The following is a 26813-nucleotide window of genomic DNA, read 5'->3' as shown; positions in this document are numbered from 1 at the left end:
AGGTTGCTCGTAGCCTCTAGACCTCTGAGTGGTTCCAGAGCGCCCCGTGGTCACAAAACTGCTCTGTAAATATTTAAGAGGTGAAACAAAAACAAGGAAAGCAATTTGTACTAGGAATTTGCGTGCTTTTCCAGAATTGACTAGCCTGGGGCTCTGGTCCTGAGTCCGGCCAAGTGCTCAGTTATCTGAGCCACTGAAGCTCATGGGCGGTGAGGTGAGGTATCCCGGCTCCCTGCAGATAAAGAGAGGGCGTTACACTGGGCCGGTGCCCACTCCACTAGGTTATTTCCAGCTCCTGAGATTTTTCCTAGGGCTTCTGCCATATTTAGGATCTTCTACACCTTCTTAAAAAGTCCCTCTTGGGCTTCCCTGGTGGCGCAGTGGTTAAGAATCCGCCTGCCGATGCAGGGGACACGGGTTCGAGCCCCGGTCCGGGAAGATCCCACATGCCGCGGAGCAACTAGGCCCGTGAGCCATGACCGCTGAGCCTGCACGTCTGGAGCCTGTGCTCCGCAACAAGAGAGGCCGCGATAGTGAGAGGCCCACGTACCACGATGAAGAGTGGCCCCCTGCTTGCCGCAACTAGAGAAAGCCCTCGCACAGAAACAAAGACCCAACACAGCCAAAAGTAAATATAAATTTTTTTTTAAAAAAGTCCCTCTTAAAAACTGCCAGAATATACACCCTAATGAACACTGCCTTTCAAAGTGAACCTGAAAAATAAAACAGTGACAGTGTTTCACTTAATAAAACATTTCCAATCTTGCTTCAATTCAAAGCATGTTTTGAACAATGGCAATGCCTTCAGAGTCAATGTATGAGTCGCTTGAGAAAGTCAGCCAGCAGTGAAAAGTACCCCTCTGTTTTCACCAAAACTTTATTATTTGTTAGGCTTGGATCTCAATTTTTGGCACTGAAAACAAAAAAAATTGAAGACCCTTTTTTTTTTAAAGTTCCACAAGATTTGAGAAGTTCCAGACACTTTCAACAAGGGCAATATTATTTTAAAATATATGTATGATTACCCCAGGTGATGACTTAGAAGGAGATAACATTTGCTTAACTCATCTGTTGTGTTATTTAATAGTCATGGTCATTTTTACCACAAAAGTTGTATTTTATTTATACGAGTTCTTACAAAATAGAGTTTATACACTTTGGCTGAAAATCGAAAATGCTTTTCCCAAAAAACAACTGACATATGATCACATTCTTAGTTCTTTGATGATATAGTAACATTAAATCATTTTTAGAAAATTAAAAAGCAATTTTAAGCTAATTATTAGCATCTACAAATCCGTAAAATTATGAAATATCTACAAGCAAATGCACAAAACACCAGTGAAAGTGAAACTCGAGTGAACCTTGATGGAGAATATTAAAACATTCTTCTCAATAGTTTTGAAACAGGAGGGAATGGGGCAGGGCACAACCTTTAAAAGAATGACATAGCCCGAGGACACGATATAAACTGATTAGAACCAAATGGGTCCAAGATGGCGGACGAGTCGACTTCCACTAGACCTTGAGCCTCAGTATACGCTCACTGTAACACATCAGCAAGCTAAATGACACACCCACAGGCGCCATGACAGTTCCAAGAGCGACCACAAGGGTCAAAAAGAGGGCGGCGGCCCAGTTCCTGGAAATCCCCGCCCCTTCCCCCAAACAGCTGGAATACTCCTACCACTCATTAGCCTGTGAAATGACCCACCCCTATAAAAACGGACAACCCCAGACCCTGGTGCCACTCTCGCCTTCTGAGATGGCCAATGCTCTGTGGGTGGAGTGTGTGTCTCTCTAAATAAATCCACTTCTTACCTATCTATCACTTTGTCTCTCGCTGAATTCTTTCTGCGATGAGACACCAAGACCCTGAGCTTCATGAAGTCCTGAGACCAGGTGTGTGACCTCAGCTGGAAGCCTGTGGGTTCAAGTCCCAGTCTGAGTTACACGGTTTCAGTTTTACTTCAGATTCACATTACAGTTGTGGCCCAACATGGTTATCACCAAAAAAAAAAAAAAAAAAAAATCAGACACTTCAGCAGATAGAAATTTTATTATTTCAATTTGATTCTGTTCCCTAAAATAAAAGAGCAGTCTATGAAATATGAAATAAATAAGAATAATCTGGAAGTCGTGTAGGGGTCCAGTTTCAGTACACTGGCACTTTCCCATTTCTCTCTTTATTTTATAAAGTACTTCATTTAGCCACTCTGGAAGAATTTATTTTTTTGATATCAACTTGGCTCAGAATCAGTGTCCCATTTTTGAATTTTCCAACCTGTCCAATCCGTCCACTTGACAAAATACTGGGAGCCGATTTCTTCTTTTTGGATTTCCTACATTTAAAGTGAGAGGAAGGTACTATAGTTAAGCTTATACAAAAGGATTTCAGCACCACCAACCAGGCCACCGAGGTCTGGCCCTGCAACCTCCTGGCCCCTCCCATGCAAGGCCCCCACCCCACTGCAGCACCACTAGCTTCCTGCATCCCTGAACATGCCAACTGCCTCCTGCCCTAGGGCCTTTGCACTGGTTTCTTCCACGTTGAATATTCAGCTACCAGATCTTTCCGGATCTTCCCCAGTCAGTTCTCGACTCAGATGCGGCCTCCTTAGAATGACACACCAGCCCACCCTCAGTGACGTTCTCTCACGATGCACTATTTCAACCTCCTCACAAAACCTGCCAGGACCTGACATGCCCTTACTTATCTGTTTAGATGTTTTGCTGTGTTTCTCTCCCTAAAATATAAGCTCCTCCAGGGCGGGGACTCTCAGTGTGATCATGGCTGTGCGCCCAACACCTAGACACCTATGTGCCGGCGCACAGTGGGCCCTTGACAGACCACACAGCCAGAAGAGATGACCACCTTCCAGCATGTGCAAGCTCGCTAGGGGTCCAAGAAAAAGCTCAAGACAAAAGTGGATTTCGAAACAGTAATTTGAGGAGAGAGAAAAAGGTACTTGAGCAAAAGCTAAGCAGCAAGCAGAAAGGCCCAAAATCAATGCCCCATTACCCAAACCACGGCGCTCTGCCTCATGTGGCCATGCAAGTGCAGGCAGCACAGGCTCTCTTAGGAGGGGACAGAGGTCTTGCTGGAAACGTCAGCCTCAGCTTTTCCACTAGTCACGGCACATGTCTGGTCTTTGAAAATGGGAGACTGGAGAAGGTTCCTAGTTCAATCCTGAGGGAGTTGTCTGATCTTGGACAATTTACTGAATCCTGTCTCCCCCCTCAAGGGCTGACTTAGGATCAGGAGAGACAGTGCACCACTGTATCAGGCTAGAAACACCACATCAATTCAAGGTATCATGTTCAGAACTAACCAATGGATTTATCCAAATCATTCCACCCGAGTACCTGATGGTATCACTCACCTGTCTTCCTGTCCTTTCCTCTTCTTTTTCTTGAAAATATCTGTGTCCTGGGCCTGATTTCACAATTAAAGAAAACATATGTATCAGTAATGGAGATTCAAAAAAAAGGCAAGAGGTTTGTGACCAAAAGCCACAGAGATATCATTTATTTTTAATATTTTTTTCAAGTAGGCATGTTAATTATACAAAGTTTCATCCTAAAACCCTTTCAAGACTGTGAAAGGCCATTCAGAGAAAACAGACAGGAGAAATGTCAAATCTTCCATTTTAGGCGAAAGGGAGGGAGCGTAACATCTATTCCCCTTGTGGTTTTTCAGAAGCCCGTGTGTTCTATACAATGTAAAAGGCAAAAAAAAAAAAAAAAAAAAGACTGCATATAGGGAAAAGGTCAAAGTAGCTCCCAGTACCTGAACAGGAGTTTGCTATTTCAAAGCAAACCTTTCAGGTAAATAAGTCAGATTATGTGGCTGGTATCACAAAATGTAGCTGACTTGAAGAGAGGGTAAGAACAGTCATCTAACTCTAGATTTGTTGCTGTCTAGACTGCTTTCCAAGCAGCGGGGTCCAGCAAATTGCAACCACCTTTCTGTTCTAGTTTAAGAAAAGGCTATCACACCTACCGTTCTCTTTACTTTTTCCTTTGCAGACTTTTCTTCTTTGATTTGCTCCTGCAAAACCTTGTAATTCACATAACTATTTTTGGGAGGCTGAAATGAGAAAGGACACCAAGCATCATTTCTGACTTGGCCTTTGCCCCCGCCCTGCCCGGGGCGCCCCCCTTTGCTGCACCCCGTCTGCGGGTGGGAGGCAGAAGCAGCCCTCACCTTAGCGCCCAGCATAATGGCGCGTCCCTGCTCCAGGACTCTCTCCTTTCCTTTTCCATAACCTGTGATCCCAAACCGGTGTACTTCCAAACGAGCCTGCAGACACAAAGCACAGTCAGGCCCAAGTGCCTTCCAGAAACTCCACAGAGGAAACACAGGCCTAGGAGTGCTGCCTGCCAGACACGATGGGCCACATGCCCAGCACTTTATGGAGGACCTGCAGGGGCTACACCTCGCAAGAGTGCTGTCACGGTGTGGTTTAAGCAGCCTTGTGGAGTCTCTCACAAAGGTCCATAGCCTCCCCACGCCGTTCTCCCACACTGAATGCAGGCAGTCGAAGCAAAGACTTATCTCCACACAAATTAGTGACAAAACGAGGGTGACCCGCAGAGCTCTGCTGTACTTTAGGATGTGCCCTAAAACAATACTACCCATAAAGGCAACAACTAAAAGTACCTTCCCAAATACATCTACTCACACGTGGAAACCCTTTATCACAGCAGCTTCAAACACAGGTCCATGTTCTTTCTTTAAAAACATATTGTAGAAGAGAAAACGTCACCAATACCCATTCTCGGCAGCTGGATTACTTCCTGTCTTTTTTCTCACACATTATTTTTAAATTTTTATTACTATTATTTATTTATTTATGTATTATTTTGGCTGCGCCAGGTCTTAGTTGCGGCACGTGGGACCTTCATTGCGGCACGTGGGACCTTCATTGCAGCACATGGACTCTTAGTTGTGAAATGCATGTGGGATCTAGTTCCCCGACCAGGGATCGAACCCGGGCCCCCTGCATTGGGAGGGTGGAGTCTTAACCACTGGACCACCAGGGAAGTCTCTCCCACACATTTTTAAAGCCTAGTCACAACCACAGAACACACACATCCTTGCTTTTCCTACTTACCATTGTATCATTGACACTGTAGTCACAAAGCCGACATGTTTTAAACGACTGCACAATGTTGAATCAAGCAAATGTAGTGTGATGTGCTTCGCCATTTCCCCAACCATTGGACAACATGTAAACATATGCATTTTTGTTACAAAGCTGAAAAAATTAAGAATTTCAAAGCACGTACCTTTTCTAAGTTAAATTCTTGCACATCCACATCTTTCTCGAGGATACTAGTTTTGGTCTGAAAAGGAAAAGAAAACATTCTTATTAAGGTCATCTGTTCCTTACAGCATCCATCACACCAAGAGCATACTCATGTTTTTAAAAGCCTTGGAACTGGCCCAGATGCCTAAATAGCAAACAATAGTACCTGCTTGTTGCACAGAAGCCTGATTAACAGCTAATGGAAGACAAATGGAGAAAATAAATGTAAGGTTTCAAAGTTTAAGAAAAGACTGACGAGAAACTAAAAAAGAAAAGAGAGTAAGAGAGAGACCAATGTCTGTATCTCACACACCAAATGTGGGAAACTCTGTATGGTGGGGGGTTTAGAAAAGGATAACTCAGCAGAATTTTAGAGGGTAAAAAGGTCATATTTAAATAATTCTCAGGAATTCCCTCGCGGTCCAGTGGTTAGGACTTAGCGCTTTCTCTGCCATGGCCCGGGGTTCAATCCCTGGTCGGGGAACTAAAATCCCACAAGCTGGGAGGGGAAGGGAGGGAGGGAGGGAGGGAGGGAGGGAGGGAGGGAGGGAGAAAGAATTCCCTCTTTTCTTCCCTCCTATCCAGCCATTGGAATAATGGCTAACTCTCTTAAACTCTCTTGAGTTGAAATTTTCTTTCAGGAACATCAGATTTCTAGAAATGATGGAGACTGGGTTTATAATTCCCCACAGAAAATAATGATACTGGAAATGCCATCAAAATATGTGACTCTTTGCATCAATATATCCCCTGGCTGTGGTTACCAATCCATAGAATTGACCAGAAGTTTGAGACTCAAGGAAACTATTGTCAAATCTGGCCAAGGACAGCGGTCTCTACTCAACCTCAGGCCATCCCAGCCATGCAGCATCTAGAAAAGCAGTCCTGGCCTCTGGCTCGGAGGAGCAGGGTCTGTGCGGAGAGCAATAGACAGGGGAATGGCTTGTTAAAACCCTTCTGCTTGTAACCTGCCTTCACTGGTTAAGCTCGCTTTAGTTATTTTGTTCTTTCCTTTCCCCTCTCTTTAACTGCATACCTACCCAGCTTCTCGTAGCCTAGTTGTTTTGCAGGAATTTGGAGTCAGCTCCTGCCAGGGCGAGCTGGCTAAGGATGGCCAGGTCATCAGCCCTAAAATGGGCCTGCGCAGGTGTCCGAGGAAGGGCCTTTTGAGGTCAGAGGCCAGAAAGCTCCGATCACGCTGAGCACCTCCATTCTGAACACAGACGCCTGTGACCCAGATACGCCTGCACAGAACACCGATTACCTCACCTTTTCCCCTTCCTCCGATCACCCTTCCCCACTCCTAAGACCACCATGCTTATCCCATAAAGACCCCAGCCCCCTCGCTGTTGGGAGGCGGATCTCAGACTTGTTCTCCCATCTCCTCACTTGGCTGCCTCCTGAATAAACTGTAAACCTCAGCATCTACGCGTCTGGCTTGCTGCACGTCGGGCAAATGGACCTGGTTCGGCAACAGATCCTTCTTTACAGAAAAAAATTCTTGGATAATTATCATGATGCTGAGTCTATTAGCATGATCCCCACCACTACCTTAACTTTAATTTCTACTTTTAGCTTTGAAACCACTTTAGTACAGTACTCACAATGCAGCACCTGCATTTAGAAATAATCAGTGGTCTCCCCTGTCTTCTTTCCCCTACCCTTACTGTGGTAGGGGGCACTAGTGCCTACAGATAATACTGGGTCCTCCTCCACTTCTAGGCTCACAGGAGAACTGGGCTTTGCTGCCTACCTGAAGTTAGGCATGGCTACCTGACTTGTTTTGGCCAAAGTGTGAGCAGACGGAAGCATGCCCCTTCCACATGAAACCTCTAAGAGCCTTCATCGGGACTTCCCTGGTGGTGCAGTGGTTAAGAATCCGCCTGCCAGTGCAGGGGACACGGGTTCGAGCCCTGGTCTGGGAAGATCCCACATGCTGTGGAGCAACTAAGCCCGTGAGCCACAACTACTGAGCCCGTGAGCCACAACTACTGAAGCCCACATGCCCTAGAGCCCGTGCTCCACAACAAGAGAAACCACTGCACTGAGAAGCCCATGCACCGCAACAAAGAGTAGCCCCCGCTCGCCACAACTACAGAAAGCCCGCGCGCATCAACAAAGACCCAGCACAGCCAAAAAATAAAAAATAAATTAAAAAACAAAAGGCTTCATCAACTCCCCTTCTCCACCAAATGGTGGAGCCCCTATCACCCTGGGCCCCTAGAACAGGACGGCATGGATCATAGCCGTCTGCCCTGACAATCCTGATGAACACGTAACATGAGAACAAGATGAACTTTTGCCTTTAAACCACTGAGATGTAGGGACTACTTGTTACGGAACCACTGTCTCACCTATCTTGACTGATAAAGCCTCACTGTCCCATACACGAGAGAGAGAAACGTTTGGAGATTGTGAGAACTTGTCTGTCAGGTAGTGAAGAAGAAAGCAAGCTATAAGAAGCAGACTCAGACTGAGTACCAGACTCAGTGAACTTTCTCATGGGCTGACTTGCTGACCAAAAGTATTTTCTCCTGCACTGGTAAGATTTTTCTTCTATTAGTTACCCTGTCCAAACTTTGTCCAATTAGAGAAGAGTTGGGTAAATAAACACTCTCTTTTTAATTATGCCAGCAGTTCTGGGAATATTGAGAAATTTTTTCATATCTTCTTGAGCGTAAATTATTTCAATTAGATTACTTTCTTCTTAATACCTATCTGACACTCGATATACTAAACACTAGGGGACATGGTACAGCTAAAGGGTGATGGACTTCAGGGCAGCCCTGGGGTACGGCAGAGATTATGAGGGCAGTAAGAACCCGGGGCAGGGACTTCCCTGACAGTCCAGTGGTTAACACTCCATGCTTCCAACGCAGAGGGCGCAGGCTGGATCCCTGGTCGGGGAACTAAGATCCCATGTGCCATGGGGCGTGGCCAAAAATAAATAAATAAATAATATAAAATAAACATTAAAAAAAAAAACAAGAACCTGGGGCAATAACTTGACAGAATGTCTTTATGTCTAGTGACGCTTCTGGTGCAGTACACTTGTGTTCCTCAAGAAACAAACAGCGTAACTAACCTACATTCCCTCTTGCTTGTGTAGTAGCTGGGCACACAGCTTTTAAGCCAGAAAGTCTGGGGTCTGAACCTGAGCTCTAGCACTTATTTCACATCCACAATCCTTCATCTGGAACCCTGAGACAATTCAGATGGTGATGCTGTGAATATACTGAATACTGTCCAAGACAGCAACCCGTAATTAAGCGCATTCACGTTTCTGCAGCAATGCCCATGAATATTCACGCCCCATGGAACCAACAGAAATAACTCTTAAGCCTCACTTCAGTTCAGGTCGGGTTTTACTGCCAAATAAATTTGCACCAAACTTAAAAAAACAACCTAGCTTGTGCTTTCCAAAGCTCTGGGGTTTTGGAACTGCAGATATGGGATGGTGGGGTACCTGCTTAAATGCAGGCAAAGAGCTCAACCTCTCTAGGCGTCAACCTCTTCTGCGAAATGAAGACAGGTCACGCTGTGAAGACCTAATGAGATACCGAACGAGTTAATGAATGTAAATAATCACGGTTAGTACACAGTAAGCACTCAGGAAATACTGGTAAATCTTTACTCAGCAATTCCTTACATGTTCAGAAGCAGTGTATGCGTACCTCAGTCCAGGCCACAGGATCCAGGCGTCCCTTCTGACCTACAGTACACTGTTCTATTATTTCTACTATATCTTTCTTGTCTCTTTTCTGTGGAGGCCATAAGGTTCATGAGATGGACCAGTGTTAGGGGTGGAAAAATCACATTGATCAGACACACCTCTGAAGGCCAGACAATACTTGGATCATTTTAAGCTACACTTGACCCTTTCATTTCTTAAGAGCACAGGAATTTTCTTCCTTATAGGCAGCCTTGCACTCATTAAAGAGTGAGTTCATCCACTCAATCCTCAAATCACAAGTCCAGGCCACCCCATTTTGAACCTGGACCCCTGCAGTAATCCTCACTCGGTCCCCTCATGCCTCTGGCTACTGCTCACCTATGATCCATTTACCACGCAGGGGCCAGAGCCATCTTTTTAAAATATAAATCGGATCACTTCATGCCCTTGCTTAAATCCTTTGGTGGCTTTCCATGTGCTTTAAACTAACTCCAAAGGCCCCATGTCTCCGAGGCCTGGTGCGGGCTGGCCTCAGCCTGTCTCTCCAACAGCCCACACCTTCCCCCCTCCGTCCCCCTCCCCCTTGTCTTCTGGCTCCTGGAACCCCGCAGGCCTCTCTACAGCTCAGGGCATTTGCAAGGCAGCTTCCCTCCCCTGCATTACTCTGCTCCCTCCTTCCCCAGCACCCTGCAACAGAGCATCAGCCTCAAGTCACCTCCTCGGACACCTCTGACCACTGGCTCTAAAGGAAGTTCTGCCTGTTACTCTCAGGACCCTGTATCTTTCCTTCAGAGGGTTTATAGCTCTTTTTAAGTATATTATTGATATTAATTTATCCAGGGTTTGCCCAACCCACCAGTAAACCATACACTCCATGAGAGAAGAGGGCTGTACCTTGTTTACTGTGGGATCTCCTAGGCCTGGCAAGGAGTAAGCACCCAATTATTTGTGGAATAAATGAATGAATAAGATTTCTGGGCAGACTACATCTATAGAGCTTTACAAATGGGACATGATCAGGAAGTTCACTTGTAGGTCAGCTATCTGGAATGGGTAAAATATTAAACAAATGGTGACCAAGTTCCCAGATAACTCCATTAAAAGGGGTTCTGGTCAACAACTCCGATGCAGGGGGAAGGGTTTCCCACACATGGGAGCAACGGTCCCACACAGTCAGGTGTCCTACAGTTCAGTGCTACTCTGACACTATCTACCAGAGACGGCACAGGTTCCGCAGGTGAAGGGTCTCAGTCCTACAATACCGTCCCCACTTCAGAGGCCAAATGCAAGCCCAGGTTGTTACCTGTAGTACTTCTAACAGACCGCCTACAGACTGGAAGTTCTCATGACCCCCTCCTTGGGTTCAACTAATTTGCTAGAGTGGATCATAGAACTCAAGAAACCCGTTTACCTCCTAGATCACCAGCTTATTCTAAAAGGACATAACTCAGGGACAACCAGATGGAGGAGATGCAGAGGGCAAGGCTCGTGGAAAGGGCGAGGAACTTCCACACCCTCTCCAGGTTCCACTCTCCCAACCTGGAAGCTCTCTAAACCGAACCCCGTCCTTCTGGAGTCTCAGAGGTTTCATCACATAGGCATAATTGAGTAAATCGTTGGCCACTGGCAACTAGCCCCTTTGCCCTCCCCAGAAGTCAGGGCATAGGTTCTCTAATCACAAGGTTGGTTCTCCTGGCAACCAGTCCCCATTCAAGGACGCTTTCCAAGTCATTTCACTAACACAACAAAAGACACCTTTACTGTTCTCATCGCTTAAGAAATTCCAAGGGTTTTAGGAGCTCTGTGCCAGAAACAGGGACAAATATTTAATATTTCTTATTATAAATCGTCATATCACACCTACGAAAACCTGTTTCAACACACTATGTAGTTTAATCATTGTTTATTGCACAAGCCTAAATTCTGGGAAAAGAAGGTCATTTACTTGCCAGCACCTCTTGTGTTCTCGAGAATACTTCAGACAACAGAGGGCAACAGGAACTCACATGGAGACTCGACTAGTGGGGGGAGCCACATAAATGGAGAAATAAAAGGAAAACAGAAATAAAAAGAAAACTTCAAAGATGGAGGCTGTCATTATTTGATCACGTATTTTTGCGGACCCCATGTCTGCACTGTCCTACGGTGACTTGTAAGTCTTCAGAGAGCAGGGGCCACATGTACCTGTTCCCATGTTGCACAAACTCTTAGCAGAGCACTATGTGTCTTAATTACTCCAATGGTCTATCCTTTGCCTGACATGCCCTATACCCAGGATATGCCATAACAACTAGCTCTATATTAATTTGCAGTTATTTATATGTTGCAATGTCAACATTCTAAAGTCTTTTTATGGGCGTATGTGTTTTTACTGTGTTCACATATACTGTCTCCTTAGCCAAACACATTCACATTTTCAGAAGATAAACTTTAAAAAGGAGAAAAGGGTCAAGATGGCGTACTAGGAGGACGCGGGGTTTGTGTCTCCGCACAACTAGGGCACCTACCAGGCAACGGTGGGGGACCAAGGACACCTAAGGGGACAGGAGGAACTCCCAGCAACCGGGCAGAACGTGGGGCATGCGGGGAAGTGAAGGGGGAGGAGAAGTGGAGGCGGGACTGGACTCGAGGGGCAGCTGGGGGAGGGGAAGGGATCCCACGCCCGGAGGGGAAAGGGGAGGGACGGTTGGGTGGGCAGAGGATCAAAAGGGAGCGTGGCCAGGCTTCCTCTGCCCACTTGGGCCCCGGGGAGCCAGCTGAGATCCCGGGCCTGATCCTCTGCCCACCGAGGCCCCCTCCAGCCTCACGGGTCCTGAGGGAGTTGGGGGGGAAGGGGGAGCAGAAGTAAAGGCCGGACCTCCAGGACCGGCACCCCTGAGGGGCAGCTGGAGGAGGGAAGGAGTTCTCATACCTTCTCCCCTCCCCGCCTCCACGGAGCCCACCCACGGTTAGGGGTTCAGCACTGACAGGGGAGACCCTCAGGGGAGCGGAGGAACGGAAGGGAGCGCGGCCAGCGCTCTCCCTGCCCACTCGGGCGCCAAGGAGCCTGTTGGGCTCCAGGGCCTAATCCCCCGCCCTCCCTCGGCAGCACAGAGCCCAAGCCCCGCCCCTGCCCCCCACCCGGGGCCCCGCCTCTACACCCACTCCAAGACGCCCTCCAGCTATGCTGAGCCTAAGCGCCACCCACACACCGTTACCGAGGGCCCGACCTCCAAACCCCAGAACTGCACACTCCGGAGGCCCCCTAGGGCCACGCTGCCTCTCCCCCAGCAGAGTTCAGGTGCGAAGCCTGAGGCTCCGGCCCGCCCTAAACCCCTCCCCCACCTAAGGTCCACCTCCCACCACCCCTCCCCCCCTAAGCTCTGCCCCCCCCATAGCCAAGGCCCTTCCCGGCCTTTCTGTTTTTCCTCTTTGTTTTTTCTTTTTTCTCTTGTGGTTCTGTTTTACCTTGTTGTAGCTGTTTCAATTCTATTTTTATTTTTCCTAATGTATTTTTTAGCTTTCTAATTTTATTTTCTTTTTTATGCTTTGTTATTGTACCACTCCTTTTTTTTTCTTTTTTTTTGCCGTGCCACACTGCTTGCAGGATCTTGGTTCCCAGGCTAGGGGTCAGGCCTGAGTTCCTGTGGTGGGAGGGCCGAGTCCAAACCGCTGGACTAACAGAGAACCTCAGACCCCAGGGAATATTAATTGGAGTGAAGCCTCCCGGAGACAGGAGGTCCTCATCTCGGCACCGAGACCCAGCTCTACCCAACTACCTGCAAACTCCAGGGCTGGACGCCTCAGGCGAAACAACCAGTAAGACAGGAACACAGCCCCACCCACAAATAAAAATGAGACAACAAAAACTATGTTACAGGTGAAGGCGCAAGGTAAGAACCTCGAAGACCAAATAAATGAAGAGGAAATAGGCTACCTATCTGAAAAAGAATACAGAGTAATGATAGTAAAGATGATCCAAAATCTCGGAAACAGAATGGAGAAAATACAAGAAACTTTTAACAAGGACCCAGAAGAACTAAAGAGCAAACAAACAGTGATGAACAGCAAAATAACTGAAATTTAAAATACTCTAGAAGGAATCAATAGCAGAATAACGGAGGCAGAAGAACAGATAAGTGACCTGGAAGATGAAATGGTGGAAATAACTGCCAGGGAGCAGAAGAAAGAAAAAAGAATGAAAAGAACTGAGGACAGTCTCAGAGACCTGTGGACAACATTAAATGCACCAGCAATCGAATTACAGGGGTCCCAGAAGAAGAAGAGGAAGAGAAAGGGTCTGAGAAAATATCTGAAGAGATTATAGCCAAAAACTTCCCTAACATGGGTAACAAAATAGTCACCCAAGTCCAGGAAACACAGAGGGTTGCATACAGGATAAACCCTAGGAGAAACACACATATTAAGCACACAAAGAAAAATTAAATTCAAAGAAAAAATATTACAGCAGCAACGAAAAGCAACAAATAACATACAAGGGAATCCCCATAAGGTTATCAGCTGATTTCACAGCAGAAACTCTGCAGGCCAGAAGGGAGTGGCAGGATATATTTACAGTGATGAAAGGGAAAAACCTACAACCAAGACTACTCTACCTAGCAAGGATCTCATTCAGATTTCACAGAGAACTCAAAAGCTTTACAAACGAGCAAAAGCTATGAGAATTCAACACCAAACCGGCTTAACAACAAATGCTAAAGGGACTTCTCTAAGCAGGAAACACAAGAGAAGAAAAAGACCCACAAAAACAAACCCAAATCAATTAAGAAAATGGTAATAGGAACATACATATCGATAATCACCTTCAATATAAATGGATTAAATGCTCCAACCAAAAGACACAGACTGGCTGAACGGATACAAAAACAAGACCCACATATATGCTGTCTACAAGAAACCCACTTCAGACTTAGGGACACATACAGACTGAAAGTGAGGGAATGGAAAAAGAAATTCCATGCAAATGGAAATCACAAGAAAGCTGGAGTAGCAATACTCATATCAGATAAAATAGACTTTAAAATAAAGACTGTTACAAGAGATAAGGAAGGACACTACATAATGATCAAGGGATCAATGCAAGAAGAAAACAAGTATATATATTTATGCACTGAACATAGGAGCACCTCAATACATAAGGCAAATGCTAACAGCCATAATAGGGGAAATCAACCGTAACAAAGTAATAGTGGGGAGACTTTAACACCCCACTTACACCAATAGACAGATCATCCAGACAGAAAATAAATAAGGAAACACAAGCTTTAAATGACACAAGAGACCAGACAGACTTAATTGATACTTATAATAGGATATTCCACCCAAAAGCGGAAGAATACACTTTCTTCTCAAGTGCACACCGAACGTTCTCCAGAATAGATCACACCTTGGGTCATAAATCAAGCCTTGGAAAATTTAAGAAAACTGAAATCGTATCAACCATCTTTTCCGACGAACTCTACGAGATCAGAAATCAGTTACAGGAAAAAGAACTGTAAAAAACACAAACACATGGAAGCTAAACATTGCGCTGCTAAATAACCAAGAGATAACAGAAGAAATCGAAGGAGAAATTAAAAAATACCTAGAAACAAATGACAATGAACACGACGATCCAAAATCTATGGGAGGCAGCAAAAGCAGTTCTAAGAGGGAAGCTTATAGCAATTCAAGCTCACCTCAGGAAACAAGAAAAATCTCAAATAAACAATCTAACCTTACATCTAAAGCAACTAGAAAAAGAAGAACAAAGAAAACCCAAAGTTAGTAGAAGGAAAGAAATCATAAAGATCAGAGCAGAAATAAATGAAATAGAAACGAAGAAAACAATAGCAAAGATCTATGAAACTAAAAGTTGGTTCTTTGAGAAGATAAACAAAATTGATAAACCTTTAGCCAGACTCATCAAGAAAAAAAAGGGAGAGGACTCACATCAATAAAATTAGAAATGAGAAAGGAGAGATTACAACTGACACCGCAGAACTACAAAGGATCATAAGAGACTACTACAAGCAACTCTATGCCAATAAAATGGACAACCTGGAAGAAATGGACAAATTCTTGGAAGGTACAACTTTCCAAGACTGAACCAGGAAGAATCAGAAAATATAAACAGACCAATGAACAGGTAATGAAATTGAAACTGTAATTAAAAATCTTCCAACAAACAAAAGTCAGGACCAGATGGTTTCACAGGTGAATTCTATCAAACATTTAGAGAAGAGTTAACACCTATGCTTCTCAATCTCTTCCAAAAAACTGCAGAGGGAGGAACATTCCCAAACTCGTTCTACAAGGCCACCATCACCCTGATACCAAAACCAGGCAAAGATGTCACAAAAAAGAAAATTACAGACCAATATCACTGATGAACATAGATTCAAGAATCCTCAACAAAGTACTAGCAAACAGAATCCAACAACACATTAAAAGGATCATACACCATGATCAAGTGGGATTTATCCCAGGGCTGGAAGGATTCTTCAATATACGCAAATCAATCAACGTGATACAGCATATAACAAACTGAAGAATAAAAACCATATGATCATCTCCATAGATGCAAAACAAGCTTTTGAAAAAATTCAACACCCATTTATGATAAAAAACTCTCCAGAAAATGGGGACAGAGGGAACCTATCTCAACATAATAAAGGCCATATATGACAAACCCACAGCAAACATCATTCTCAATGGTGAAAAACTGAAAGCATTTCCTCTAAGATCAGGAACAAGACAAGGATGTCCACTCTCGCCCCTATTATTCAAGATGGTATTGGAAATCCTAGCCATGGCAATCAGAGAAGAAAAAGAAATAAAAAGAATACAAATTGGAAAAGAAGAAGTAAAACTGTCACTGTTTGCAGATGACATGATACTATACATAGAGAATCCTAAAGATGCCACCAAAAAACTACTAGAACAATCAATGAATCTCGTAAGGTAGCAGAATACAAAATTAACGTACAGAAATCTCTTGCATTCCTATACACTAACAACGAAATATGAGAAAGAGAAATTAAGGAAACAATCCCATTTATCATCACAACAAAAAGAATGAAATATCTAAGAATAAACTTACCTAAGGAGGCAAAAGACCTGTACTCAGAAAACTATAAAACAATGATGAAAGAAATCAAAGATGACACAAATAGATGGAGAGATATACCATGCCCCTGGATTGGAAGAATTGAGACTGTGAAAATGACTATACTACCCAAAGCAGTCTACAGGTTCAATGCAATCCCTGTCAAATTACCAATGGCATTTTTCACAGAATCAGAACAAAAATTATACAATTTGTGTGGCAACACAAAAGACCCCGCACAGCCAAAGCAATGTTGAGAAAGAAAAACAGAGCTGGAGAAATCAAGCTCCCCAATTTCAGACTATACTACAAAGCTACAGTAATCAAGACAATATGGTACTGGCACAAAAACAGAAATATAGATCAATGGTACAGGACAGAAGGCCCAGAGATAAACCCACGCACCTATGGTCACCTAATCTATGACAAAGGGATATACAATGGAGACAAGACAGCCTCTTCAATAAATGGTGCTGGGAAAACTGGACAACTACATGTAAAAGAATGAAATTAGAACACTCCCTAACACCATACACAAAAATAAACTCAAAATGGATTAAAGACCTAAATGTAAGACTGGACATTATGAAACTCTTAGAGGAAAACATAGGAAAAACACTCTTTGACATAAATCACAGCAAGATCTTTTATGACCCACCTCCTAGAGTACTGAAAATAAAAACAAAAATAAGCAAATTGGACCTAATTAAATTTAAAAGCTTTTGCACAGCAAAGGAAACCATAAACGAGATGAAAAGACAACCCACGGAATGGGAGAAAATATTTGCAAATCAAGCAACAGACAAAGGATTAATCTCCAAAATATACAAACAGCTCATGCAGCTCAATATCAAAGAACCCAATCAAAAAATGGGTGGAAGATCTAAATAGACATTTCAGCAAAGAAGACATACAGATGGTCAAGAGGCACATGAAAAGATGCTCAACATCCCTAATTATCAGAGAAATGCAAATCAAAACTACAATGAGGTATCACCTCACACTGGTCAGAATGACCATCATCAAAAAATATACAAGCAACAAATGCTGGAGAGGGTGTGGAGAAAAGGGAACCCTCTTGCACTGTTGGGAATGTAAATTGATACAGCCACTGTGGAGAACAGTATGGAGGTTCCTTAAGAAACTAAAAATAGAACTAGCATATGACCTAGCGATCCCACTACTGAGAAACCGTAACTCAAAAAGACACATGTAGGGACTTCCCTGGTGGCGCGGTGGTTGGGAGTCCGCCTGCCGATGTGGGGGACAAGGGTTCGTGCCCCGGTCCGGGAAGATCCCACATGCCACGGAGCGGCTGGGCCCGTGAGCCATGGCCGATGAGCCTGCACGTCCGGAGCCTGTGCTCCGCAACAGGAGAGGCCACAACAGTGAGAGGCCCACGTACCGCCAAAAAAAAAAAAAAAAGACACATGTACCCCCATGTTCACTACAGCACTATTTACAACAGCCAGGACATGGAAACAACCTAAGTGTCCATCAAGAGATGAATGGATAAAGAAGATGTGGTACATGTATACAATGGAATATTACTCAGCCATAAAAGAAATGAAATTGGGTCATTTGTAGAGATGTGGATGGACCTAGTGTCTGTCATACAGAGTGAAGTTAAGTCAGAAAGAGAAAAACAAATACCGTATATTAATGCATATATGTGGAATCTAGAAAAATGGTACAGATGAGCCTAGTTGCAGGGCAGGAATAGAAAGGGAGACGTAGAGAACGGACATGTGGACATATGGGGGGAAAGAGATGGTAGGACGAATCGAGAGATTAGGTTTGACAATAAATACACTACCATGTGTAAAATAGCTAGCTAGTGGGAACCTGCTGTAAGGCACTGGGAGCTCAGACCGGTGCTCTCTGATGGCCTAGTGTGGTGGGATGGCTGGGGGGAGGAGGTCCAAGAGGCAGGGGATGTGTGTATGCGTATGGCTGATTCACTTGGCTGTGCAGCAGAAACTAACACAACATTGTAAAGCAATCATACTCCAATTAAAAAAAAAAAAAAAAAGAAAGAAAGAAAAGGGGAGAACCACCAAGGAAGCTAAAAATTTCATCAAGTTGAGGAAGTCCAAAATGTAAAACGAGTTGAGGTTCCTGAGAAAAGCCAACTACAATGAAAAGGGATTCTTTGGAGCAGAAAGAAGAATAACAGCCTGCTACACATGTTCCATTATTAAGAGATAGGGAGATGCAGACTCATTCAATGCCAACTTTTTTGTCCTTTCTATAAGAAAGAAAACTCTCTATTCCAGAAAGATGAACACGAGTTGAGTCTAAGCAGAAAGTGAAGACCGAGACCTTTGAGGAAACAAGGGAGGGTGCCTAGATGCTTTATGTCGGTTAAATTCTCCAAACACATAATTGTATTGCACAACAGTGCTTTCCAACCTTCTTCACATCATGGCACACAGAGAAAATACTAGTATGTCTGGCTCACTGCGGTACTCTGTGGTAATACCAATCTTTCTGGAAGCTCCCTGGCTGGCCGGCTTGGGGGCTCTGGCTGCAAGGGCCAAAGGAATCCATTTCTTGGTCTGCCTGTAACAGTTCCCATTGCCCCAGTATTTGGATACTGTAAGAATTGGAAAGCTGACCTAGAATCCTAAAATAAAGGTAGATATGGTTACAGAATGTATTAATAATCTTTGAGGAAGAGATGCTGGTGAGCTTGACATAAAGTACTAACTAAATTCTAGAAAAGATGTGGTAAACACCAGTCACTAGCACGTGTTCACATGTTCATCAAGAATACGCAAGCCTAACTGTCTTTGTAGTGGGTTGAATCGTGGTCTCCAAAAAGAAATGTCCATGCACTAATCCCCGGGAATCTGCAAATGTGACCTTATTTGGAAAAAGCATCTTTGGAGTGTAATTAAGTTAAGGATCTCACGATAAGATCCATCCTAGATTTAGGGTGGCCCTAAATCCAATGACGGGTGTCCTTCTAAGAGAAAGGCAGGAGAGTTGAGACTCAGACACCAGGAAGAAGTCCATGTGAAGACAGAGGAAGAGCCCAGAGCTCTGCAGCCGCCAGAAGCTGGAAGAAGCAAGGAAGGACCGTCCCCCAGCAGAGGGAGCGTGGCCCAGCCAACAACATGATTTGGACTTCTGGCCTCCAGAACTGTGCAAGAATACATTTCTGTACAGCAGCCCCAGGAAACTAAGACAATCCTCTTTCTTTTTATGACAGACAAAAGTGTACAGGACATGGGGAAAGCAACAGATATGTGACGTCTGGATTTTTGCAATGAATTGGACAAAAACTTGTGAAGAAAGTTTGGATAAGCAGCCATGCCTCTCTCAGAGACTGAATTCTGAGTCAGACTTACAAGTTCAGCCTGAGATTGCTGCTCAGCAGTCACACTGCTTTCCATCAGAATGCAAGTTCCTTGAGAGAAAGCAGTTTTTGCCTTTTGTTCCCAGGGCCTAGAACAGTGGCAGGACAGCATCAGGGTTTTCACCACGAAGGCCAGCTCATTACCTTTGTGTTCTCGTCTTGATCGGGCTTCTGTTTTCTTTTTCTACTTCTGCTGTGAAATTCCACCACTTCTACTGGTTCCCTGTCGTTCCTCAGGGGAGAGGGGGCTACTGCAGAACTAGAGACTACAGGTCCTGAAGGGAGACCACCAGGGGTCACGGCGGGAACACCCTGCAGCTCTTCCTGGAGTTCCTGGAAGAAGCTGGAAGCGCTCTTCCTCTGGCCTCTGACAAGAGATCCAGGTTGGAGATCCGGCTCTGCAACCAAGGCCCCTGGGGAACCCATATCTCTTTTCTTCTCTCTTTTCTTTCTGATCCTTTTCTGCTCTGCTTCATCTTCCGTCTCTCCTGTTCGTTCAAACACAAAAGGAAAAATAAACATTTTGTGTTTCAGCTATCACTAATACCAAATCACGCGAATGCACGTGTACAGGTGCCACAGCTATAAACATGCAGAAATACACACAAAGACAAAAACTATTTTTCTTCCAAGGGGGTCGTATTTGCACAATTTATAGAATCCAAAGTGCACAGTCAGCTTTTCCCAGGGAACTATATTTACGTCTTTGACTCTTACTAGCACAATTACTTTAGTCCTCACCTTGGTCCTGACTGTACGTGTCATCATCACAATACCCCAGAAACTGGTAGTCCCTGTTGGCTCACACTTTGTAATAAAAATGTTAGTACATCTGCCAACTGCAGCCAGTGTTTCTTTTTTTTTTTTTTGCGGTACGCGGGCCTCTCACTGTTGTGGCCTCTCCCGTTGCGGAGCACAGGCTCCGGACGCACAGGCTCAGCGGCCATGGCTCACAGGCCCAGCCGCTCCGCGGCATGTGGGATCGTCCCAAACCGGGGCACAAACCCGTGTCCCCTGCGTCGGCAGGCGGACTCTCAACCGCTGCGCCAACAGGGAAGCCCCAGTGTTTCTTTTTAACACTTTCTAGGGTTACAGGTGGGGACCGCGGTCTTCCTATTTCCTTTCACGGTTATGAATTAAGATGAACCTAAGACAACTGGCTTAATTCGAATGCCTTTACTTTCAACTAAATCTCCACACCTCCCCTTTGTTTCAGCTGCTCAAACTCTGACGAGTCACCTGAAGGTTCTGACAAGAACTCTAGGCCTAACGACTCACCGACAGTATGACTATTACAGAGCTCTCCAAACATTAGCTATTTATGTTTGTCTATTTTCTCAGTCTTTTATTCAGTAAATATGTATTAAGAGTCGACTAACCTTTGGCATTAGGCATATACAAATGAGTAGATACAGCCCATGCCTTCAGAGCTCCAAGCATAATTTCCAGGCTGTGTTAACACGACCTATATTTAGGATTTTGCAGAATAATCCTTTCCTCTAGGACTTCTCAAGGTCAGAGGCTAAGTCTTCTCTGTCTTCCGACATTCCCAAGGGCACAGAGATGCCCTGTCCACAGTTCAAGTCGATAACAAGTGCAGGGGTTGGAGCCAGAGAGTGTAGGGCTTGGAACCCAAGCTCTGAAAATTACTAACTGGGTGAACTTCAAGTTTTTTAACCTTTAGTGCTTGTTTCTACAATAATGGGATCTGTCTTGTAATAATGGTATTAATGACAACATCTATTTCATAGGATTGTTGTGAAAATTAAACGAGTATATACCTGTAAAGCATGGAGTGTATGGTAAGTTCTCAATACGATTTTAGCTATTATTTTTACTGTGTAATGAGGTTAGAATTTTGAGCAATGGCTCCAAAATAAAACAGCAACATCACGCTACAAAGTTAAGAAATACGTTTGGCCTTTAAAGGCACTAATGCCTAACGATTATCTTTGGTGCAGGAACAAAGGATGTCACCTTCCCTGGGGCAAATTCTTCAGAGTGTGTGTAACGGTCTCCCTACCCAAGTGCCAGGAGTTGCCAATCTTTAACGATAAGCTCTTTTATCTTCCTCTTCCCCAGTCAAGATAAAAGAAGGAGAACATAAGTCAGCCAACTTAGGGATGACAGGTCATGAAGAGCTTCCTGTGAAACCGCCCCCCGAAGTCCTTGGCAGGGGACACACTGAAGGATGAGATCCCCACATGACAAGGTGGCACCAATGCCCGAGGGTCAGGCGAGTCTGGGGGGTGCGTGGGGAAAGGGGGCTTCCTGGAGGAAAGCGATTCAGGGGAAAGGGGTGCTATTTCGAGAGCCCGAGGTCCTGCGAACACCTCCCCGGTAAGTCTGAAAGCCTTGGTGCTTCCGACACGCAAGCCGGTCCCCATCGAAGGACGAGCTAGGAGGTTTAATTCATAAAAAACGCTCAACAGACTCCGGTCGCGGGTGAGGGTGATCTCCGACAGAAGCGAGTGGGGGACCCACTGTCAGAACCGGGTCGGACGAGCTGAGAGGTGCTCGACGTTCAAGACCCTTTAGTCGCGGAGGTCGGCCCAGTTCCGGGCTGCTCAAGTCCGCTCTCCACGTGGGCTCCGAAGGCCCGTACTCACCAAAGTCGTAGAGGTTCTGGAGCAGAACGTCCAGAAGGGCCTGAGAACCGGGAGGAGCGGTGGCGTCTAGCGCTGGCTCCTGCGCCATCGTGGGGCCCGGCGGGTCGTAGCGGGACAGCGCAGAGCGCGCGGGACTCCGGGGGCCCGGCGCCCGCTTCCGGGTTCCGATATGCCGCGCACGCGCGCGCTGCAGGTCCCCGCGCGGCTTCCGTCCTGGTTAAGATGGCGACGCCCGGGGTCCTGCGGAGGGGCCGCGGAGGGTGCTGCCGCCCTAGGCGAGGTCGGGCCGCCCCGCGCGGAAGAACCGCCCCCAGCAGCACCCCAACCACCGCTTAGCTAAGAATCCCAGGCCACGCCCGGGACAGCGGCCGCAGCATGGATTCTTCCAGTTCGTCTAGCTCTTGCTTCTCCGTCGGCTCCACCAGTCCCGGCGCTGTCGTGCTCCTCTACTCGGTATGCGCCCGGGGGAGCGAGGCCGGGGCGGGGCCGCGGGAGAGGACCCCCTTCTCCTGGTCCCGGGTTCCTCCGGGCCGCGACCCAGGGCCCAGAAGAGTGGGTCCGAGCCTCCTCCCCACCCCCGCAGGAGGGGTTAGGTGCTTGATTTGGTTTCTAGGGCAACGGGTATCGCTGCGTGTGGGAATGTCCGTGTGCTTTTAGAAGTTTCTCCTGGTGATGGTTCCGCTGGTTCCCTCCCGCTCGTTCCTTCCCTTCCCCTCCACCAGGCGTTGGGCCTTCAGAACGCCCCTGACACGGGAACGAGGCGGGGAGAATTGGAGTCTCTCCATCTCTTGCGAGGCGTGTCGGGCTACTTTTCGGTCGAACCCGAGGAACCTGCGGGTCTGACTCAGCTTGAGGTAGCCCGTGGCTCCCCACCCCGCTCTTTTGCAGCTGTGATATTCCCGGGAAAAAGAGTATTTGGCTTGTCTGTGGGCATTGAGTTTCTAAGACTTTACGTTTATCATCTAAGAAGATTTGGAGTTCTGGAAATTTGTATTGTGTTTCTGTTCTCTGCCCATCATTGTACTTTTTCCACAAGTCATTTTGGAAGAGAGCTAATGCCCCCCGGCCTCTCTCCAGTTCACCCCCCAACCGCCTCTTCTGATTTTAACCGGTCTTTTTTGCCGACGGAATGTTGGTCCCTCAGAATTGTCATGAAGAAATTACGAGGTGGAAGCTTTGTAGCCCTCAGTATTTCACAACCCTGGGGCAATTGACTTTTTTTTTTTTTTAAACCAAATTAAGTTTTATCTACCTTAGGAGGAAATAAAAGAATGCATTTTAAAGTCATGTTACCAGTGTTTTGGCTTAAATATAATGTTAATTTATGTAGGAGGGTCATAACAGGGAAAACACAAGAGCAAGATAAACAAAAAACTCAGTTTCAGAAAAGAATGTATATACCTATGGCTACCTTCAAATTGGGAGACCAGTGGAGCATGGGGAAACTTCTGTTCCCTTGCTGTCAAGAGCTCTGGGCTTATGATGGCTGCTAATTGCCCACTTTCCCAAGGTTTATCACTTGGACCTCTCTCTTCGTTGACCTCACCGCACAGTGCAGTGGTGAAATAGTTCAACCTCAAAACGTAGGGAAAGAGGGTTGCTGTGTAGCTCTGACTTCCCATGGGTAGTTTTTTTCAGCCCTCAACTGGTTTGTGAATTACAGCAATTTTCCACGTGTGTATTAAAGGAAAGAGTTGGTTTTTTATTGCCCCATTCACCAATGATAAGACTTTGGTCACCTTTTTCACGTGAAAAACTAAAGCAGTTAATTGCATGTAAGCCGTTACTGCTTCTGAAGCTGGACAGCCACCCTCACTCCTCTTATGACAGCAGTCTTTTAACTTTCATGTTAACCTGAACTTTTTCTTACTGTTTCAGACTGTCCTTATTTCATTCCTCGGCCACACTCTTATTGTGCAATACTCTAGTCTTGAAGATATTTAAGGTACTGCTGCTTGCAGCAGACATTGCAGCTGTAGGTACTTACAGTGTCCTAGTCAGTATTCTCAGTGTGCAAGATATGGAGGTTAAAGATCCAGCCCTTGCCTTTAAGGACCTCAAAGGATGTCATGAGAATAAAGGAGTAATCGCAGCTAAGTGAGATAAGCCCAGTGATTGAAGCATGCACAGTATATTGTGGGAGGGCTGGGAAGGAGGGCCTGAGCTGTCTGGGGAGTTGGAGAAGGCTTCTCAGAGAATGTGACACCTGAGTTGAGATTTTGAGGTATGAATGGGAGGTGAGGGAGAGGAAGACTGTCGTAGGCATCAGTGTAAGAAGACCACTCCTTGGCATGTGTGGGGGAACCAAGATAGGTAAGGGTAGAATAAAGGGGACATGAGAAACGAAACTAAGGAAGTAGGCAGAGGATATTTCCTAAAGGAATTTTATATGTTTAAACGCCTTTCAGGATAAAATTTTCATTCTATGGGACACCATTTAAGGATGATTGGATTTGTATTTTTGAAAGTCTAAGAAGACTACTAGGTTTCTGGCATGATTATGTGGGTAACCTCTATTATTGATACTTAAGCAGAGGCTGTAGAAAGGGAATTCGTTGGAGAAAGGAATCTGATACCGGAGGAATCTGAAGCGTGGAGGTCAGTTAGGACGCTGTTGCAGTAATCCAGGGAGGTGACGAAAGCCTGCAGTGAGGCAGTGGCCGTGAGTCTGGGGAGGAGGGAGACGGGTGAGTTAGTGTGTTATTCAGGACAGTTGAATGTGGTAGCTAAGGAAGAGGCCACAGTCTGAACTTGACTCCCGTCTCTGCGATCTGGCAACTGGGCGGATGCCTTTCACTGATAAAGAGGAAGAGGATGGGCTTCCCTGGTGGCGCAGTGGTTGAGAGTCCGCCTGCCAATGCAGGGGACACGGGTTCGTGCCCCGGTCTGGGAAGATCCCACGTGCCGCAGAGTGGCTGGGCCCGTGAGCCATGGCCACTGAGCCTGCAGATCCGGAGCCTGTGCTCCGCGACGGGAGAGGCCACAACAGTGAGAGGCCTGCGTACCGCAAAAAAAAAAAAAAAAAAGAATACTCAGAACTCAGCACTTCCTAATTATTTTACTAAATTTTCCTGTTATCCATGCTCTTGAAGTTATTTCCATCTGTCACGCTGTAAGGTGGAAATCCTAGAGAACGGTGGCTCCTTGCATCTCCTCCCAGCTCCACATTCAGTGAGGTCATATTGGTAGCTTGAAATCTGCCACGGTGGGAGCGTGTATACCCCAGAAACTGGCAGATGCTATAAATCAGGGCTCTCCCATAGTTGCACGTTACGAGCATGCTACTGGTGGTGTCCCTAAGTGAACTTACCTTGTGTATTTGTTGTCCATCTTTCCTTCAGCTCCCTCAGGGTTCCTTGTCCACCTTGTTCATGCCGTGTTCTTAGCCTGTAGAACAGTGCCCTGTATGTTTGGGGCTGTCAGTAACTGTTGAATGAATGGATCCACCAGAGCAGTTGAAAGGGAGGTACAAGGAGAGGCCTGTTTAACTAGCAATAAGGAGAGGCCCACTCTGCAAAGTAAGATAGGGGGACAATCGTTCACGTCATTCTTCTCACTTGGCCTCCTCATTGTATCGTGCTCCTGGGTGAGTATTTATTTTATGATGGTAAGTACTTCTCCAGCACGGCGTAGGGAATGCCAGTTAATGAGCAGTAACGCTCAACCCTGGCTGCATGTAGGAATCGCTTAGAGTACTTTCAAAAATACTTTTGATAACCCAGGTACCACTCCCAGACCAAATTAATCAAGAATCTTTAGGGGGGCCTGGGCATCAATATTTTAAGTTCCCCGAGTTATTTTAATGTGAAGCCTGGGTTAAAAACCACTGGATTAGACATTGAGTTAGACCAGATTGGGAGAAGTTGGAGCTTTAGACTGTGAATATTGGAGAGCTGTCATCAACAGGGCTCAAGAAGTGGCTTCATTTAGTAAGTTATTTTTTCACTCCACAAACAATGATTGAAGGACTGGGAATACGAAAATGTGTAAGACACATGACAGGGAGCTCACAATCTTGTAGGGGAGACACCAAAGACAAGTTTATTGACGTATTCTAGATGAAAATGTGATGAGGATTCCCTAAAGGCTTAGCGGAGAAGGTGACCGTTTTGGTCCTGCGTTAAAGGGAGAATCTGGACATGGTACACAGAGGAGGTGTACAGAAGCTGTGGTTGATGGCCGAGGGTTTTCCAGGTGAACGGTGGCGAACGGCCATTTGTAAGTGCCCCGTCTCAACAACTGGTACCACCATGCACAGGGTTACGGACAAAAGAGGGTGTGTCTGTCTTGGTTAGACAAGGCATATCCCCAACACATACCACAATAGCACGCATATAACAGATGCTCCGGTGTTTGATAGGAATGCCATTCTTAGAGGTGACTTGAACAAAGCTGCGGGAGCCATGAGATGTCATAGCTTGTTGAGGCAACTAGGTCTTTGTACGGCTGGCTCGTGTGTTAAGAAGTGTGAGCTTGATCCTGCAGTTACAGAACCGTGGAGGGATTGCAGATGATCGCAGCTGGCAAGGTTTTCAAAGGACACATACGTGCTGCTCTGCCTTGCAGGTTCTTGTTCTGAGGACGCCCCCCCTCCCCTCTCCCCCTTTCCTCTCTCCTCCCCTTCCGTACTCCCCCCCCGCCTCCACACCACAGACACCTCCCCAGCTGATTCTGATCCTTTTCTGTTCCCACACCCAGGACGGCTAAATGGGAAGTCTCTGAGATCTTTCTTGTCCCTAAAATTATATCATTTACAATGGTAATTTGTGGC

General features: G+C 45.8%; 2 protein-coding genes across 4 annotated transcripts in view; one reads left to right on the top strand and one right to left on the bottom strand.

The window, feature by feature from the left end:
- Nucleotides 1-2040: 2040 nt before the first annotated feature.
- FSAF1 (40S small subunit processome assembly factor 1) lies at nt 2041-22210 on the bottom strand. Its single transcript, XM_004310247.4, has 7 exons — nt 22043-22210; nt 19578-19921; nt 5293-5349; nt 4208-4303; nt 4004-4090; nt 3384-3436; nt 2041-2342 (listed from the first exon to the last, which is right to left on the bottom strand). Exons 1-7 carry the CDS (start codon nt 22128-22130, stop codon nt 2204-2206), a joined length of 864 nt encoding a protein of 287 aa, XP_004310295.3. The 5' UTR covers nt 22131-22210; the 3' UTR covers nt 2041-2203.
- Nucleotides 22211-22246: 36 nt separating this feature from the next.
- Nucleotides 22247-26813, top strand: part of GNPAT (glyceronephosphate O-acyltransferase) — a 31299-nt gene continuing 26732 nt past the window's right edge. For 2 of the 3 annotated variants that reach the window (XR_002177628.3, XM_073793670.1), the window contains exon 1: nt 22247-22495. Coding sequence is in view for 2 of the 3 variants with exons in the window: in XM_073793670.1 (XP_073649771.1) it covers nt 22418-22495 (78 nt within the window). In the remaining variant the exon portion in view is untranslated. The remainder of the gene's footprint in view (nt 22496-26813) is intronic. The other variant, XM_019941587.3, reaches the window with a different exon arrangement.

This window comes from Tursiops truncatus, chromosome 16 (genome assembly GCF_011762595.2).
Source record: "Tursiops truncatus isolate mTurTru1 chromosome 16, mTurTru1.mat.Y, whole genome shotgun sequence".
In the NCBI taxonomy this organism is placed as follows: domain Eukaryota; kingdom Metazoa; phylum Chordata; class Mammalia; order Artiodactyla; family Delphinidae; genus Tursiops; species Tursiops truncatus.
This window is presented reverse-complemented; position numbering and strand designations above follow the sequence as displayed.